At 41.2% G+C, this 20,185-nt stretch overlaps 1 protein-coding gene across 1 annotated transcript in view; it reads right to left on the bottom strand.

The window, feature by feature from the left end:
- Positions 1 to 20,185, bottom strand: part of akap7 (A-kinase anchoring protein 7) — a gene marked incomplete at its 5' end in the record, with an annotated part of 37,809 nt that overhangs the window by 5,972 nt on the left and 11,652 nt on the right. The window contains one exon of the mRNA XM_080047476.1: positions 20,032 to 20,132. Within this exon, the coding sequence (XP_079903602.1) occupies positions 20,032 to 20,132 (101 nt within the window). The remainder of the gene's footprint in view (positions 1 to 20,031; positions 20,133 to 20,185) is intronic.

The following is a 20,185-nucleotide window of genomic DNA, read 5'->3' as shown; positions in this document are numbered from 1 at the left end:
TCAGAGAGTGCCTTGCTCAAGGAAACTGCAGCAGTGGGCCTGGGTGGGGGATTGCTAATGCTAACACAAGGTCATTAAATGCAGGAAGCGCCGATAATGGACAGTTTCCCTAATCACTTCCTGTCCTGCTTCCAAACAAGACAATTCTGCTTTTGCCTTGATCATTAGGGTAAAATGACGACATCAAAATGATAAAAGATCATACTGAATTTGATTATTCTGAGGGATTACACGACGGAGCGCAATTTGAGTCGCTAATCGGATGTGGATCAGTTTTACATGAAACATACACACACACACACACACACACACACACACACAATCATTTTGGTGGAAGCAAGCAGGGGTTGTATAGATCAGGTTTGCACCCCTGTGCAGCATGAGAGCTAGAACCAAATGCACAAATATTCAGAAGAAGCATTTTTTTACTGTCAAAAGCAGCAAGACACTGCCGTGTAAAAAAAAAAAGGTTTGCAAAGACAGACAAAAGCGCATCATTTATCACAATAATCCATAGATTGCAAATAGAACTACGTAAAATGTAAACATAAAAAACCATCTGAACATATTCAAGATGAGGCAGCGCTTCAGAGAATGAACCGTTGATTAGTAACATATGAGGACTAAATCCCTTCATTCCATCTACTCACGCACGCACAAGCGCGCACACACACTAAACACACACAGATAAGCCTGTCTCGCTGTCGATAGACTGATTCCACGGTAACAGGGTTGACACAAAGATATCCCTGTATCCCTCTCAACTTATCCGTCTCAAACACAATTACACAAGTTCAACAGTATCTCTCACAGGAGAACCCTCAGTTTCCCAAATTGTCTCACACTCTTCATCTTTCACACTCCCTCAATCTCTACGGCTCTGCCTTTTTCTGTCTTTACTTTTCCTATCCCTTCTCTCTCTCAAAACCTTTTTTCCACTATCTCTGTGTCTCTCTCTCTCTCTCGCTCCCTACCCTTTTTGTGTCGTCATGGTGACGGGATGAGAACAGGCTATTAAACTTTGAAAAACACAAGGACTGACTTCCATCAGTTCTTTTTTGTTCGATTCACTCTCTCCCGTCTCTCAGTATTCTTTTTCCCTTCACATCTGTTTGACTTTTTCTTCCCCCTCAACCTTTGTGTCTCTTTCTCTGCATTGGACTGTCTGTTCTTCGCCTCACTGCCTCTCGCTTTCGGGCGTGCTTTCCCCCTCATTTATTGACTATGTCTCAAATTTCACTTTTGAAATCTATCTTTCTGTGGGAGATGCATTTGTTCCCCTCTTAAAGTTGTGGCTATATATTTAAAATAAGAAGAGAGAGAGGAAAAAAATAAAATAAGAAAGACTACCAGAAAATGTTTTAAAATGTTTTGCTTCAGTGATCAATAAATAATGTTTTTCTGTCTCTGCATAAAATACTTTTTTTTTTATCGCAAGTGATATCGTCAACTTAAAATTCACTAATGTTATCGCATATCGGAAGTCTCCCTGTTATCTTGCAGCCCTAGCATGCTGACTTTAACACTTAGTACAGAATCAAACACATGTCAGCTTGAGCAGTGGACTAGTCATTTTCTCCTTGCACTTTCGTCCTCTTTCACACCTCTGCTTCCTGTGTCCTTCTCTCTAATGTGTCCTGGACTGGTTTTGTAGTCAGGCAGGCGGGCAAAAAGGTTAAAAGGTTGTTTGGTGCAAAGTGTTATGACTGCACTGTCAGCAAGGGGCGAGTCTGTACAATGTCCATTGACAACACCACTGTGCGTCTGCATGCTGTGTTTTTACTTCATTCCCCGAGCGTCGCGGCTCTGCACTGCTTCACACTTCTTCTCCTGGGCCCTGTTCCGCTCTGATTCATTTTGTACCCCTGAAAGAAGCTTTAAACTCCCCTCACACACTCATTTATATTGCTCCGTAGCAAATCATTCCTTAAAGATCACTCCTAGAGTCCACTTCCTGGTTTGGGGCAGAGCTGACACTTGATGAAGTCTGCCAACATTTTTAGCCAGCCTCCTTTCTATACTTTCTACACTGTGTATCCCAGGATGGAGGAGGTAGCACTTTGCCATGTTCAGTTCCAGGCTGAGGGGGAGGGGGGCGGCTTCCCTTTATATGCTGCTCATACACAAGCACTGCTGTTCCAGTTCTACGTCGTGTAGTTATCAAAACGACACACAATAAATAATCCCATTAAAAGACTTGAATCGTATCTACTGGATGCAGCAGACTAAGCGATTATGTTTACATCCATGCTAATAATTCCTCTCTGTTATGACTTAATTCCTTCTTACTCCAAAGGATTTGATTCCCTGAAAGCTCTAGCAGCGGGTTTATGCAGAAAAATGGGAATGTAACATATCTGGGTAAGAGGACAAGGATGGAGCAATGGGGGGGAGAAAGCAATGAGGAAAGGAGGACAAAGAGGAAGAGTAGCCTATTGTGCGCAATGTGGTGTGATGCTGAAAAAGAAAAGGGAGAGGGTGAATTTATGGACAGGGAGGGGGAAACAAATGAAATAACAGACAGTGAAAAGGGAGTAAATGACGAGGACAGTGCGGGGTCTCTAAGGGTGTGGAGATGTGGGGTAAAGAGTGCTGATGGTGGAGCCGTTTCCTCAGGAAATACCAGAGACTCTCTTGGACACGAGACTGGGCTGCCTGTAGTGACTTCAGCCCAGTCCAACACATTTGTATTCACACACTGTGGGTCTAGGTAGCCGAGACTGATTTGATGATAAGATTAAGGATTATTACGAATAAACAATACATTACCAAAAGAGACCAACATCCTGTGGATGAGGAAAAGAGCGTGTACGTCACTGAACAGGAGAATGGCTGATAAAGAACAGTAGACTTCCTACTGTCCTCATCAAATGGCCTTTAAAGCCCCATAATCCAGAAATCTGTATCTGAAAAGTGTCAGGCATATTTTTCTAATATAAAGATATTGTCATTTAAGTTGGTCAAACTTTACAGAAATTTCAGTTGTGATGAGGCAGGCTTTCCTAGTATGTGGCCTAATTTCCCATGCATTTTTACAACAGAGAAAATAATGATATTTCTGACAACGTCTCCTTGTGCCAGAACAATGGGACACAGGGTGTTGGTGCCCAGAAGTATGCCAGTCTGTCCCCTCTCTCCACCAGTGCACTAAATCGACTATTTTGCGGCTGATACATTCCCCCATAGAGACGGCGAACGCCATCGAAGCTTCATTTTCATACTTGTGCCCTCACAGTAATACCATGAGGAGGATTAGACAACTAAAGAGAGACTGGGGTTGGATATGAAGGAACATAAATGGGGGATGTGTTCACCGACCGATATTATACTGAACAACCCAAGTTGGCAATAGTAAATGTTGCTCATTGAAACTGTTTCTTTTGGAACTGAACTTGACTCCACATCTTAAAACAGCCATCGCATCATTCCAGATGTGAAGAATAAAACACTGGAGAAGGAGAAAGCTAAAACGAACTAGGGAAAAGCTCTATATAAGTGGAGTCCATTTACCATTTACTGGTGAATATGATTTGCTCTCATTTCACAGATAGTGCGGCCTGATTTTTCTTTGAATTATGTACAAAGCGTTAATAGTTCTGGTAGAATTTTCTCATAATTTTGATCTGATGTTAATGGTAGGCCAAAAGTCAGAGGATGGCTAAAGTGATTCAAATGCATCCTGAGGAAAACCTGTTTAGCACATTTCATGGCAAATGATCCATTATATGTCGACACATTTCACGTTAAACTAAACAACAACTTAATGGAGGGGTTACAACCAAGGGAAAACATGGGGTTACAAAGAGTTAATATGATGCATTTTCTGGGGATAGTGGACATCTTTACAATATTTCGTGGCAATTTATCCATTAGTTGTCTGGACATTTCAATAAAAATGGAAAATGGAATCTCATGTTGGTACTAATTCCATAGGATTCACCCTCCGCGGACCACAAATGCAAACATTTCAATCAAACCCATCTGCATACATGTTGAGCATCTGGACCAAGATGGTTGACTGATTGACCAACATTGTCCATCCCTAAAGATCAAGCTGCAAGAACGGCTTAAAATAGCAGTTTCATCATTGCTTCATCATCATATAGTCTGAGAAAAAAATTCTGGACAGTGGATGCAGAGATTAAGGCTGTGCAAGCTGGACAGATGTGTGAACTCTACACTGTAGATCAGATCAACTGCCTGACCTTTCCAGAGTCATATGACAATAGGCTAAACAACACACCATACTTTCAGTTGACATCTTTTGGGTGTTTAGGCCTGGCGTCACACAGCCGAAGGGATCACCGCCTAGTCGGTTAGCTTTTAGTTACAAAAGCAGCTCGGCACAAGCGCACTGTGAATACATGTGATATAATGTGCTCTTTGTGTGGGGGGAATAAAAGCAACACAAGAAATCACATGCCTCTCCCTCTTAGCATCGCCCGAGTCCATGCACAATACAGTCTATTTCTCTCTCTCTCTCTCTCTCTCTCTTAATAAATATGAATAAATAAATGCCACCTACAGCAGCTTAATTATGCGCTGGACACCTTCACAAAGAAGCGTGTCCTGTGTCCTGTGGCTGACCTCATTCTGAAACACGTCCATCTCAAAACAGTGTCCGCCCTAAACAAAGAGAGACTGGCTCTGATCCAGTCAGACAGGGCAGAGACAAAGCAATGAAACAGTGAAGGTCTCTTTTTGATTGAACTTAAAAAGGGCAGACACAGAATCCATTTGATTCATCAATTCGTCCCTGCGTAACAAAATCTCAGTCCCTCGTTCCCTGGCCAAAGGCGTTTGGTGTGCCGTGATATAAACCCAGCTGTGCCCGTGTCAGTCAGTGAGTATACAGGTTTGACTATTTTCTGCTCAGTGAATCAACCCACCGAGCTGTGTGAATATATTGTGTTTTTTTTCCTTCGAGAACGAGGCAGCATGGTAATGGAAAAATAGAAAGAATGTATACAGAGAGGTCCCAAAAAAAATTAAAACTGGGAACGGAAAACACTGAATAGGAGAGAAAAGAAAGGATGAATTAGGCAATGCTGCATGCATCTTTTGCCCTCGCTGTGCTCCCACCTCCTGCCTGTTCTGTTCTCATCTTTCTCCCCCTCTTCCTCACATGTGGTCTCTGCTGCCTGAAACCAGCCCTCCCTTTTCTTTGTGCATCTCTGTCTCTCGCTCTCTCACTTTGGGCCTCTTAAATTTTTCGTGTGTACATATCACAGTCGTGCAAACCTATAAAACTTAAAATGACTTAACAAGGTCATTTATTTCACTGTTGCTAACGTTTTTATGGAGGTAAACAGCTCATGCAGTAGCCAATCAAAGGCCAGGCCACCCTTTACTCAAGCGTATTCCTGTTTAGATGTGCCACTCTTTGAAGGTGCCTTGACTGTTATGACAAGGGTGAATACATCATGATAAGAATGGGAATAAAGGTTAAGTACAAACCGAGCCGATGCAATGGAAGGGGGGTTTGGCCGTGTGTGGTTAACAGAATGTATAAGTAGGAAGAACATTAGAATGTATCAAGTCCCGTTTGTCACTTTACTTGTCTGATAGTTGACAAGAAATCTCAAGAAGTGCTTGAGATTGATGGAAACCTATTAGATTTGGATGCAGGTCACATAGCCATGTAGTAATGTATGACGTGCATTACGTTTTTTCCCCCATTAACTGCTCAACTCCTATGAGAAAATAGATATTTATTGATAAACCAATAAACATGGAATCGTTCTGCAGCCACTATTAAAATAGATTACATTTGTTGCAGCTGTTTGAATAATACATAAAGAATCTCTGCTCTCTCAGCATTTATTGCAAATGTGTTTTTAATCAGAATTTCAAATGAAAATAAGACAAGATATCCAGAGATGTCTCCTTTTGGACTTCGGAACTTGTGTTGGAGATTTTACACAAATTATTTTGCAAACGATTCAATTAATCCAAAAAGTGAGAATAGATGAGAAGCTAAAATCCTTTGTACAGCACACTAGCCTTGCCTTAATTTAGCCTCCAACAAACACATCTCCACCAATACCCTGAACAGTCATCCAGTCTAAAACCGGTCTTTCATATACTTTATTTGGAATATATTTAGTTCCTGATATTTTAGTTTACCGATAACAGTCTGCCATGTTCTTTTTTCATGCCTTGCCTTGGCAACTTCTGCTGTGGTGACAACATCATTTAAACTACAAGAACGCATTCCATAAGGCCTCAGTGATCATGAGTCTTACTGGAAGGTCTTAGCATCCCCCTCAACACTTTTATAGTAAAAGTTTAGTAGTTCATGTCATGACAGAGATAACTATAACAAATGGGTAGAATAAATTGCAATCATAATGTCATACTTTTTAAATGCAACACAGCTGTCCTTGAACTCGACAATACATTCTATATCTGGTAAATTCGTTTCATGCAAAGATCCCAGGGCATTCTTGCTTTTGTACGTGCCTATCAAGTACTTTGTTATGACAGGAAGTGTGCATGTTTTCCACCTGCGGTGACTGCAAACACCACCCTGTCATATTGATCCTGGCTGAAGTCTCACACACACACACACACAAATGTGTCATGCTGTTCTCACGAATGTGACTATCAACACATCACAGGGGTAGCATCTGACCTAGGCACACATTCCCATTATCTCTCTCTTTTCTTCTCACCCCTGCATCAATATCCCCTTTAAGCCCATTCCCTCCTTTGTTAAATGTATTAAATAGGTTTAATCCCCGACCTGTGTAGGGGCAAAGAGTGTATCCATTACAAAAAGTATATAAAAAAAGATAGTAACATATAAGACAATGCAACAAAACAAAAAAAACTCTCCTCTGCATCACTTTTTCCCCCTTCTCCCTCTTTCCTTTCTCTCTCCGCTCAGAAGTAGGGCACAGTGGCTCGACTGTTTGGAGCAATGCAGCTGCAAGCGGGGGGGAGGGGGGGGGAGGAGAGCGAGAGAGAGAGAGAGGAGCAGGAAGAAACAGTGATGTTTGTACATGCAAACCTGTACTACCATTACACACTTCTTTTTTTTTCTTTCGCCAGAGTCAACGGGATCAAGATCTTATATATACACAGACGGCACACAAACACACATCATTCGATCATTCTATGACTTTACATCACTCTTCAATCATTAATCCAACCAAGAGGTTAGCAGCAGCAGTGATAATATCAAGATCATGTACATTTCAACATTCTATTAACGACACAAGTTGAAGTTGCTTGTGTTTTGATGCAACTTAAAACAGTCTGTTTTCTGGCAGTTGCACAGTGGGGGCAGATGTTCTATTAGTTTGAGTAACTCAATAAGATCAAACTCAATTACTTTCACTAGAATGAAAACTGGGGCGAACAAGTAACTAATGCAATTTGCTCCCCCCCCCCCAAACACTGCAGGGAAATCTCAGATCGAATAAAGCCTTCCCTTTTCACCACGGCTGATCCACTTAGTAGCAGAGACCATATCATACATTCTGAAGCAGTAAGTAAGTAGAAAAAAGTAGTAAAGACTAGTTCCACTCCACCGACACGAGCTAGCGCGAGAGAGAGAGAGAGAGAGAGAGAGAGAGAGAGAGAGAGAGAGAGAGAGAGAAAGAGAGAGAGATCGCTGCTTGAGGCTGCAATCAAACCCCAAGCTGCATCAGTAATTATGACTCCAGAGCTCATTTCATCTGAAACGGAGCAGCCAGTTTACACCATCGCTATTGTCTCATGGAAAAATGTGTGTCATTTTATTTACCCACTTTAATTTTCCTTTAAATCGGGCCATTTATGTTGTGTAATGACCCGTGTTAGATAACAAAAGAACACTCATCCAGAAAAAAAAGCTTCTGGTTATAATAGATGTGGAGTTATCTCGTTAAATCTGTGCCACATGGTCATTCATTAAAACGTGCATGAGTGGTATGATGACAACCACGCGGTACTGTTTGCTCAAGTCCTCGCTCTTCACTCAAAATAGGGGTTTTGCTTATGGTTCCTTTGCTTAACTGTTTGAACTCCACCATGCATAATGATGAATGAAGTTTCCCCTGTGCTCAGCTTAATTTTTCCTTTAAGCAATATTCTCCTGAACAGGGGGCTTGGTTTGGACTTTCCATGGAAGCAGGACCCATCTTAGTCCAGGAGTTAAACTTTGGAAATGAAGAATATTGGCATATACGTACATACACTTTGCATTTTTCACTCGTTAAGTTCTCCACTCATCTTTTTTCTGTAAGAACCAATGATGTATGATTTAAAGGTGCCCTGTGTAGTTTAATGACCACAGTTCCATCGGGTAATGTCTTCCAGGTTGAATCTCTGTGTCCTTTTTGCATGGTGCACATAGACGCGCACTATGTGCCATCTAAAAATCCGCTGCCGATTTTAACTGTACTGAGGCGTAGAAATGCATCAACAAAAGAGAGCGAAGAAGAAAACTGCAAGCTAGCATTGGTGTAAACCAAAAAAGGTTATTTACGATTAAAAAACAAACAAAAAACAGCCTTTTCAAATAATAATTATTGATAAAAACTTCATTTATAATAATGAAGGAAATGTGTACAACAGGGTTTGTTAGATATCAAGGACAGAAACCCTCAATATAAACATATCAATGGTTTGTTTGGATTTCAACACCAAGTTTTCAATGCCTGGAAGTATCAGACTGATCTAGTCAATACGAGGTTTAAGAACTTACTTTATGTTTACCGCCTGTAGCTGATATTTGCAGTACGAGGACTGCAAAAAGAACCATGGGACAGTAACTCTTAACAAGGAAACCATGTCCCCTTGTTGCAGACGCTCATAAATACATAAGCCATGATAGATAACACAGCTGGAATAGTAGACTGATACTGCTTGGTCAACACAGACAGCTGAGCCCAAGAGATAGACACAGTGCACAGTATATATTAAAACACTACATGCACACAGCCCTATACACCCCCCCCCCCCCCCCCCCCCCACCCTTCCAATAGACAGTAGCACCGCCGGGTACATCAATCCAAAAGGTTTCTCCAACAAATCAAACACCCACGCATGGAGACCAGAGACACTTACTGATTTTCTCCTCTGCCTGGGAGAACGGGAAGCAGCACAGTTGACCCATCCTTCCCCTGTCCTCGTGTTCCCCCTCTCCCCTCTGTCTGTCACCCCTCTTTCTCTTCTGTTTCCCCCCTCCCTTGTTTTAAGACTAGACAGATAGATGCTTCTTCTCCCCACGCTCTCTGTCGCTTCTTTCTCCCACCTTGAGGGACGGCCAGACAGAGAGACCCGGTGAGGATGGATGGAGGCAGTGCACCAAAAAAAAGAAAGAAAGAAAAGAAAACCCCTCCCTTTCCCTCCGTGCAGCACCCCCGAAGAAGAGCAAGTCGGCGCACAGTGAAAAAAAAACGAAGCGGTGGCTCCCTCGCTCAAGCTCTACTTTGCTCTGACACAGGGAGGAGGGGTGTGTGCCTGTGTGTATCATGGAGGGAGAGAGAGAGAGGCAGGGAGAAAGAGGGAGAGAGGGAGGGAGAAAGAGTGTGGGAGACCTGGAGTGAGCGTGTAGGAGACGGAAAGACAATAAAAGTGTAATTTTTGGTAGGTGTGCTAGGAAAAGCAGAGATGGTATGTATGTATAAGGTGTGTGTGTGTGTGTGTGTGTGTGTGTGTGTGTGTGTGTGTGTGTGTGTATGAAGATATGTGTGTTAGGCGGAAAGGAGACAGAGGAGGAGGAGTGCGTTGTGTGAGGCAGTTTTGAGTAAGTGTATATTCAAGACGGATACAAAGTGAGCATGCTTAAGAGTGTGGCAAGTGTGTCGAAGGGGAAAAGGAAGCGGTCTATATGAGGAGACTGCAGACACTACTGTTCATCTGTGCGTGTGTTTGTGCACTTGCGTGCGTGTGTGTGTGCATGTGTGTGTGTGTGGAGGGGGAGGGGGGCTCCAGGCTCCACCTCCGTCTTTACAGTAGCTTGAATAATGTTTGTTGAACAGCCGGCAGCTGCTGCCTGCTACTGCATGTGACTGTGTTATTCACGAGCCCGGAAATATGGAGTTTTGTGCTAGCCAAATCTCCCCAAAGAATAAGGGAAACAAATATAATAACATTCATTGTATAAAAAAAAAGAAAGAAAAGGCTAATTCAACGTTAAGAATGATTTACTGTCTTGAGTAAAGACCGGTATCCAAAAGAGACACATGAAGAGATTTGTAAGCAATTTTATATTTTATATTCAGTGTATTTAAGAATATCTCTGATGCTGCAAATGTAATGAATAATATATGTTCAGTCCTGAACTTAGATGAGTCTAAACCCATCTATAGTTTGTAGCATTATCTGTCCAAATACATCCTTAGTTAAATTCAGTCATGCCTTTGATATCTGAAAATAAAAGGGATATTCCCGACCCTAACAGCAGGATCAGCATATTGGATCAGTTACTCAGTTCTTTAGAGCAGCCATACACTCTGTAAGCACAGCATTGACTACTCCTCGTCTCCCTTTTCATCATATTAGGTATTACAAAACTGCAAAAGATGCTTAATTATGCTGCACAGCGTTGGAAGCGTCACTTGGATATTTGCATAATGACAGTAGCTTAGTGAGTTTGATGTAATATGTGACGTGGGGCTTAACAAGACTTCCCTGCTGTCCCTTAGCTCTGCACTCGGATGTAATGACCTCAAAACCAGCGCTCACAGCCGCAGCTACTGTGTGTACAGTGTTGTTTGAAAGATCTTTTCTTAAAGAGGGAATCTGTTCTCTTCATCCATTCTTCCATAAGATATTGATTAAATGGATTTACAGTGGAGGAAATAAGTATTTGATCCCTCACCGATTTTGTAAGTTTGCCCACTTACAAAGAAATGAGCGGTCTATAATTTTAGAGCTAGGTTTATTTTAACAGTGATAGACAGAATATAAAAAAGAAAATCCAGAAAATCATATTAAAAAAAATATATTAATTATTTTGCATTTCATTGAGTGAAATAAGTATTTGATCCCCTACCAACCATACAGAATTCTGGCTCCCACAGATTAGTCCTCGTGCTTTAAAAAAGTATTCCTAATCTCAACTAGTTTCCTGTATAAAACACACCTGTCTCAAGTTGTTACCTGTATAAAAGACACCTGTCCACAGAGTCAATAAAACAAACTCCAATATCTCCATCATGGGCAAGACTAAAGAGCTGTCTAAGGACAACAGGGACAAGATTGTAGACCTGCACAAGGGCGGAACAGACTACAAGACCATTGGCGAGAAGCTGGGTGAGAAGGAAACAACTGTTGGTGCGATTATTCGAAAATGAAAGAAACACAAAATGACCATCAATCTCCCTTGGTCTGGGGCTCCATGCAAGATCTCACCTTGTGGGGTAGCAATGATCATGAGAAAGGTGAGGGATCAGCCCAGATCTACACGAGAGGAGCTTGTTTATGATCCCAAGGCAGCTGGGACCACAGTCACCAAGAAAACCATTGGTAACACACTATGCCGTAATGGATTGAAATCCTGTAGTGGCCGTAAGGTCCCCCTGCTCAAGAAGGGACATGTACAGAACTGTCTGAAGTTTGCCAATGAGCACCTGAACGACTCAGAGAATGCTACGGAGGAGGTGATGTGGTCAGATTAGAACAAAATCAAGTTCTTTGGTATCATAAAGACTCGCCATACTTGGAGGAAGACGAATTCTGACTATGACCCCAAGAACACCATCCCCAAAGTCAAGCATGGAGATTGAAGCATTATGCTTTGGGGGGGTTTCTCTTCTAAGGAGACAGGTGGACTTCACTGCATCGAGGGAACTATGGATGGGGCCATGTACTATGAAATACTGGGTGACAACCTCTTTCTCTCAGCCAGGTCCGTAAAAATGAGTCATGGATGGGTCTTCCAGCACGTCAATGACCCTAAAAATACAGCAAAGGAAACAAAGGAGTGGCTCAAGAAGAAGCACATTAAGGTCATGGAGTGGCCTAGCCAGTCTCCGGACCTTAATCCAATAGATTTGTGGAGGGAACTGAAGCTCAAGTGACAGCCTCGAAACCTTAAAGATTAGGAGAGGATCTGCAAAGAGGAGTGGTCCAAATATCCTCCTGAGCTGTGTGCAAACCTGGTCATCAACTACAAGACACATCTGACTTCTGTACTTGCCAACAAGGGTTTCTCTAAGCAATGTTTTGATAGGGGATCAAATACTTATTTCACTGAAATGCTAAATAATTTCTATCTTTTTTTATGTGATTTTCTGGATTTTATTTTTGATATTCTGTCTATCACTGTTAAAATAAACCTAGCATTAAAATTATAGACCGTTCATTTCATTGTAAGTGGGCAAACTTACAAAATCAGTGAGGGATCAAATACTTATTTCCTCCACTGTACAATGATGGCTCACTAATAGACAAAATAGTCCAACAGGCTCTTTGATCTTTTTTAGTGATAAAAGCACAACCAAAAAGTTAAGTACAATTTATTCAGTAAGTCACTCAAGTAATGGTAAAAAAAAGAAATGTGTAACAACAAAAGTCAAATGTAAAGACTTGATATGGTTTACTTATTTAAATATTATTACTGTAAGCTATGAGGACAACCCTGATACCTATGACTTTCTCTCTGGGGAAAGTCACACTTAATTCAACATTGTGGCACGCTGAAGAAACTGCACCTCAGTACCCTGATGCCAGCTGGCTGTAGGAACACAAGGCCACAACTGCTGCTGCTTGAAGAAGTGATGGAGAGACTTTCACATTCTTCCCAAGAAACACACTTTAATTACTTTTCTATGGGATTTTTTAAAAGGTAAAAAAGTCACTGCTTTTACAGCAGAGGTCAAGCCCTCTCTACAGTCCCCTTCAACTGCTTATGTAGGGATGGGAGTGTGAAGTGCCAGGGAGATGTTGAAGCAACCAAAAACTCACACAAGCACACCACAACCATTGTACTGCGTACTGCGTTAAGCACTGAGCTCAGCTGTGTGAGTAGACTGTGGAGCCCCGTCTCCAATGGCAGCATTCAGATCACAGCTGCACACACACCCACTCCTTCACACGCACACGCACACACGCACACACACAGCTGGGGGGGCTGCTATTTGTGGGGCTTAAGTGTTGTCATTGACGAGGCCAAATTGATATTGAGCGTCAGTTACACTGTTCCCATATGTTAACATGAACACATCACCTCTACTTGCACACACACGGGCATAGTCCAAGTTATTGTTATTATCCAAAGCTAGGTAGCTCTTTTATAAGAATCAGCATACAAGATGGTTTATTTGTCATATGTAAAACAATTATAGCAGCAGTTGTTTGGCTTTACAATGTAGAGAGAGAGAGAGAGAGAGAGAGAGAGATTTTTTTTTAGATTTTACAAAACTACTTTATTCACATATTCTTTATTTTACATGAACTTTAAACAATTTAAAGTAAAGTAATGCTTATCTCTTCATTTAAAAATAAAGGGGGAGGGGGTAGGGGGGAGAGAGAGAGAGAGATATGGCCTAAAGACACACAGCAATAGTGTTGACTTTGTTTAGCTGAAGGTCGACTCACTGTGCCTCGTTACTTTCATCACAAGACAGGTTATGCACACACGCCAATGTGCACACACTGTACACAAAGATAATCAAGGAGTGCACACACACACACACACACACCATGAAAAATGTTAAGCCTGTGTGTGACAAGCCTGCCATTTAAGCATTTCTACTAGAATGTGTTTCAGACAAGGTACTGGTATTAACAACAATTAAACTGGTGAAGCCAAACACAGTACAGTATGTCCACTGCACTGTCTCCCCTGCTGTTACTCTATTTCCCTGTCCAAATGCTAAGCTCAAGCTCTTAGCAGTTGACAATTGTTTGTCGACAAAAGTTGGTAATTTTCCCCAAAATAGGCGACTGCTCTTTTCTGGGTTTCGCCAAAACTAGACGCCTGCCCTTTGGCATTGGTGATTGATCACCATGCAAATTATAGGACACCTCATCTGAGCAACAAAGAAAAAAAGATAATATGTGTGATTGAACTCCAAACCAGCAACAGCCGAGTATATTCAATTGAATAATGACGTGGCTCTAATGCCCTCATACCTAGAATATAATCAAAAAGCTGAAGCTTTATGTGAAAATATAATGTGAAGGCCATTTTGCTTCTCATCACCTCTTCCTTTCTGTCTGTCTCACACACACACACACACACACACACACAGAAAAGTACATGCCTTGTTATGCTGTTGACTGGTAGCCTTGAATCAATGTGATAAACCCAATGCAGAGCACACACATTTACCACTCTCCATGAAACTAAACTGGCCACTCAATTAGTCGTTGGTGGTGAATGTGGCTCTGTGGTATTTTGATTAGCCCGATAAAAACGGTTCAAGTTGTTGAAGCTTCACTGAATCGATTCCTCTGTTGTGTTTACTGCTGTGGGTTTGTATCTCAACAACATCTCCAGATTGTTTGCATTACTGCAGCCTTCTTAATTTGTATTGGCTGATAGAAACATTCCTTTCATTGTGGCAATTGGACTACAATCAGAAAATAGTTCAACAATGGTCATTTATAAAGAGGTATCATTTAAGTTTTTGAGTTTCTAGTTTGTACAGAGCTCAACGTGAAGACTTACTGATCCAAAATAAGAGAGAACGTATTTTTTAGATTGACTAACCGAACACAACTTACTGCTTTTTGCTACTGTTCTCATGTGCCACAGTGAACACAAGTGAAGTCTCCTGGATCATTAGTTTCTGTTGAAATGTTCGACAGAAGAACTCATCTACATAAACCCCCTTTAAGAGTCGATCAACGCTAGAATAAAATGTTTGGACGCAGCCGGACTGAGAAACATTGGGGAGAAAAACATTTCAGACTAATTTCATCGGTTGATTCTCATATCACCGGATAAAAAAAACCCTGACTGAGTGACTGCCTCCCTTTGGCTCGCCTTTCAATATCAAACGAGTATTTGCTCGACTGTTTAATGTGACCTTCACTTCAGACTCTCAATTTCCTCTCGCCGTCCGTCTGGCCATCCTATCTGCGCTTCTCACCCCCCCCCCCCTCTCTCTAACACTGCTGCTCCCTCTCTCCTTTTCTCGTGCCAACACTCATTTATCATTCTCGTTTAATCTCACTTATTCCTGGATCTCCTCGTCTTGACCTTCCATCTTCCTGTCTGCTTAGTCATCGTCACCGCCTTTCTCTCGCCATCATTTTCTGTCCTTTCTCCTCTCATCCGATTCATCTCACTCCCCTTGTGCCAGGTGCTTACTGCTCGCTGTACTTCATGTAGCTATAGATACCATAACATGGGGTAACATGAGCATACTATTGCAGAGGCTTTACTGTTCTTAGTATTTGAAGAATCAATAGGTCAGGTTAGGATGAACTATATTGTTCTCATGGGGAAATCTGGCTTGGGCACAGTCAATGATTGATTCATAAAAGAACACATTACATAATATACAAACAAGAACAAAACAAACACCCATTTGATAAGCAGGGCCTTATTTCTACCGGAACGTCTTTAGGAGCCAACACAAGTTTTCTTAATGCATGGTGCGATGTAGGGATCATCAGACTAGAGGACCTTTGTGTCTTGTTGGAGCCAGATCAATCATATCTTATATAGCCATCTTTCAAGGTCAACGGAAAATTGCTTACAGTGGGGGATGGGGAAGTTCTGCCCCATTAACCTGGCAGCACCACCAACACAATTCTTCTTCTCTCCTTACCATATATCTTCAGTATCCTGTCCCATCTTTTACAAGGTGACAAAGGCATGCTGGTCTTTTTGTCATGACATAAAGTAGATATTCATCAAAATAAAAAAATTTATCCAGTTTGGCCCTGTTACAAAGGAAACGAGAGATCAATTTCTTTCAATATTTAAAGCAGGGGAAATATTTTTAAGATTAGTTTTTTATAAAAACAGAGTAGATGCATCTCCTGTTAAGATCAACAGAAAGTGTACAAAATTAACTGCACTGCAAAATACTTTTTATTCCTAGAAAAGGTGAAGCAGTACAGGCTGTTCAGAACAGTATTGAGTGACTTTCTCTCAATAAAATACCAAAAGGTCAGAGATCAACAAACAACCTTTACCTATCGAGTGCTGGGATTTGTGTAGGTGTGCATTTGTGTCTGTGGGGCTTCTGTAAGGCATATATTTATGGCTGTATACATTTGTTTCTGTACGTAAAAGCTGTGGGTGTCTTTATTATGCTGTAAATACCACAAAAGGTCATGACAGGAGCCATAACGGTCAACTGAAAAAGCATCATCTACACATTTGAACTGGAAATGCCACACTTATTTATTTGTGTATTTAAGAAGGCCTTTTTTTTGGGCCTTATCTTATTATACCTCTTTGCTTTTCCATCTGAAAAAGGAGTTTAAAGATGACTCACTCGTGGTATTCCCCAATATCAGTGACAAGCTAAATTGTAAATAGCTTTGAACAATTATCTATCTCCCAAAACATGCACTTCTGTAATGACCTCCATCCCTTTGCTTACTTTAGCGTCACATCCAACCGAGCAGTGTTTAGAAAGAGAATGAGAGACCAAGTGTGTGTTTTTGTTGGGAGTAGTAAACTTTGTTCTGTGCCATACACTTGAATCCTTCTGTCTAAACAGAAGTGCCAAAAGTAAAAAGGGCAACACAATATTTCATGCCACTTCAGAACAGGGAGGGAAAAAAGACTCAGAACAAAACAACAGGTCGTAATCCTAATTCACAACCACAGTTATATAGTTTGTAAACCTAAGACACAGTGACAGGTTAAAATGATTGAGCATTTAGCAGCAAAAGAGCCATATATTTTATTCAGGTGTGAGACCAAAAAAGCAGTTAAAAGGGGACTAAATATTAGACTTTCATTTGCCTTTTTAAAATTTTATTTGATTACATTTCATGACACTGCTCTTTGTCTTTTTACAAAATGAACCAAAATACTGAGAAAGAAAAGGTCTTGGGAGGATTATGAGGAAAAAAACATGAACATTTAAAGCATAATCCCAAACTCTCTAAATTTAAAAAAATAAAAACAACAACAGGTGTATGTGAACCTTGGAGACCTGGGACCTGTTGCCATGGGAACCACTGTTGTCACCAAATCCACCAGTACTGAAATCTTTAATTATTAGAATTCTAATGAGAAAATTCACATGGGCTATATCCGACAAAAACTTCCTTTTCAACAATCGCTCACATCTATCAATTCTGGCATCCTCCACCATCCATGTCGAGTTGTACACATATTACAGGCAATGTGGTGGATTATGTTGTACTGCGGATTATGGGATAACCATAAACACACACCAGAGACTGACCACTGTGTACCATCAAGAATTAAGCACACTGACTGAGTGCTTAAGTCAGTGGCAACATTTGAGGAACAGGGATGAGAGCAGGATAAACCCAGTAAGAATGTTGCTGTTTGACTAGGAGACATCACTTTCTATGGTGTCATTTACACAGTTAAACAGGGGGATATCACGTAGAGCAAGAGGCAAGTGGTATTGACGATACATAAAAAAAAAAGTTTACCAACAATGATTACATTACAAATACAGTACATAATGTAGGATGCGAACATTTATTCATTATTTTATGGGTAATTTAAGTTTCAGTGCTTATTGAAAATGAACAGAGTGCAATAAAGCGGCCCCCCTGAATAGTTCTATCATTATTCCCATTGTTGCATTGCCAACATTGAGCACTATGACTGCTTCGTGACGTCTGAACAATTGCTATCCTGTGGAGAGAGCCACACAACCAAGCTAAAATGTTGAATTCAGGTAGTACTGCAGTTCAAGTAACTGCTCATTATGGCATTATACTGCAGAAATGTACCATTTAATCATCCAGTAACCGTGGGTGTTTAGATGAAGGTGTGTGTGCGTGTGCGAGGATGCAGTGCACAGGTTTACCTCTCGGGCATTGAATGCATGTATAGCTGTGAGAAAGACACTTGACAAAAACACAAGCTTTTTGATAATGAGAGGTGTGAGGTAAACATCCCCCCTCTTCTGTCTCTCACTCCCACACACTGTCACTCTACGTCTCCTACAGACAGCCCAGTGATCCACAAAACATTGTGACAGCCTAGTTCTACTCATGTTGACAGCCTTACGCACACACACTACACACACACACACACACACACACACACACACACACACACACACACACACACACACACACACACACACACACACACACACACACACACACACACACACACACACACACACACACACACACACACACACACACACACACACACACACACACACACACACACACACACACACACACACACGCTATTTGCATATGTGGTACTAGGTGTTCATAGAGCAATTTTCGAAATGAGATAGAAAAAAATGAACAAGTGATTTGCTTAGCTCATCTATATATGGCACTATTAACAGAATATTATTATAAGGTTGTTGTCAGAAGACAGCACCCGTAAGAAAGTAACTTAAGATTTGCCTGCAGCAAAACTGGATGGGATGCTGATTACGACTAATTGCTACATGGACATACACACAACTTACACATTTATAAAATAAACCTCTAAAAGCCTGTTTTCTATTAGAGATACACTGCTTCCGTTTGCTCCCGGGATGCTGTTACAAGCCTCCAACATTTGATATAGACACTAGGAACACATCAATACTGCCTGTCTGGCTTCAATCTATCTGGAGCTCACAAAGGGGAGGGGGGGCTACACAGTAACATAAACCGCTCAATAACAAGCCCCAGCAGCACAGAAGATAGAAGAAGAGTATTAACATTTATTTATCACATTATTTTACACCACAGTGCAGCAGTGAGTTCATTTTAACTAAGTATTCCCTCTATTCAGCCATCAACTGTGTGGACTAAATCAACCAGAATGAGCAAATACTTCCGCCAGCACAGTCACAGGCAGTCAGAATAAATCTAAGAGGTCCACATCAAACCATTTACTACTTGCTTCACTTCTTCACCTCGGGAAATTCACAGAAGAAGATGTGCAATTTCCACCGATATATATTCAGACAAAATCACTGCAATCTATTGAGGCCCATCAACATTGCATTCATTCAGGAGCAATTACAGTTGCCAATTTGTTGTTTAGAAAGAACTGGCAGGGTGGTAATGGCTAAACTGGGCAGCCACGTCAAAAATGGAAATGAGCTCTTTGAGTATTCCTGTGGTGGAGATCAATTGGGCCCGTTTGCCTCTCTAAGCTGCTGGGAAACACATAGAATTTGATGTTGTGACCTAACCATGAACAAAGGAAGTGGCCTCGCAGTTACACCACCAGCTTTGGTAACTGGTTTGAAAAATGGGTTTACCAATTTTTGCCACATAAAATACCTTTCCATATTCCATATTCATTATTTGCACATCTACACAACTGGTATCTCACAGAAAGATAAAGTAACAAACAACTGCAATGAAATATAATAAAAAATATCTTATCTAACATCATTGGCAGCGAGAAAAGTTTAAATATAGACCACAGTTACGGCAGTGTATTACCCTAAAAAAAGGCCCCAATGCCCCAATGTACAAAACCAACTAATAGGACAAACACATTGTCCCATGTGTGAGCAGAAACCGCCCTCTGGTGGCTCAGTTCTATAAACACACAAACACAAATGAAACAGTGGTTGCGTTCCGAATCGCATACTTTCTACTATATAGTATGTAGAAAAAAGAATTTGGATGTCCTACTTCATGTGGCCAAGATTGTTAGTGTTGAAAACTGCATCCTATTTGGGCGATTCTGACCCACAATCCAGTGTGCACGTGAAGTGACGTCACATCGACGAAGCCTCCATATGAAAACAAACAGGGATGCGACGGATATAAAAGCAAGAGGCAAGATCAAGGCGCAATGTTATGATGAAATAAGAGAGTAAAGTATGTCCCAATAGTATGCCTACTGCATCCTAACTAGATTATTTTTATCGTCGGATGTAGTATGTAGAATAGAAAAAAGAAAGAGGATGCGATTCGGAACGCAACCAGTGTTTGTGGGGTGCTCGTACTAACCAAGTTGTAGTGAAGTCTCCGTGTGGTAATATCCATCCTGTTGCTTCTTTTTCAACATGGAACAAAGATCCACCCGCTCAACTGTCTGGTCTCCAAAACACCTGGAGTGTTGCAGTGAGACGGACAAAGAAAACGGTAAGAAAGTGCAAGTCAT

Source organism: Ammodytes marinus, assembly GCF_949987685.1.
Source record: "Ammodytes marinus genome assembly, chromosome: 19".
Taxonomy (NCBI): Eukaryota; Metazoa; Chordata; class Actinopteri; order Uranoscopiformes; family Ammodytidae; genus Ammodytes; species Ammodytes marinus.
Note: the sequence above shows the minus strand (reverse complement) of the source record. Positions and strands in the feature narration are given on the sequence as shown.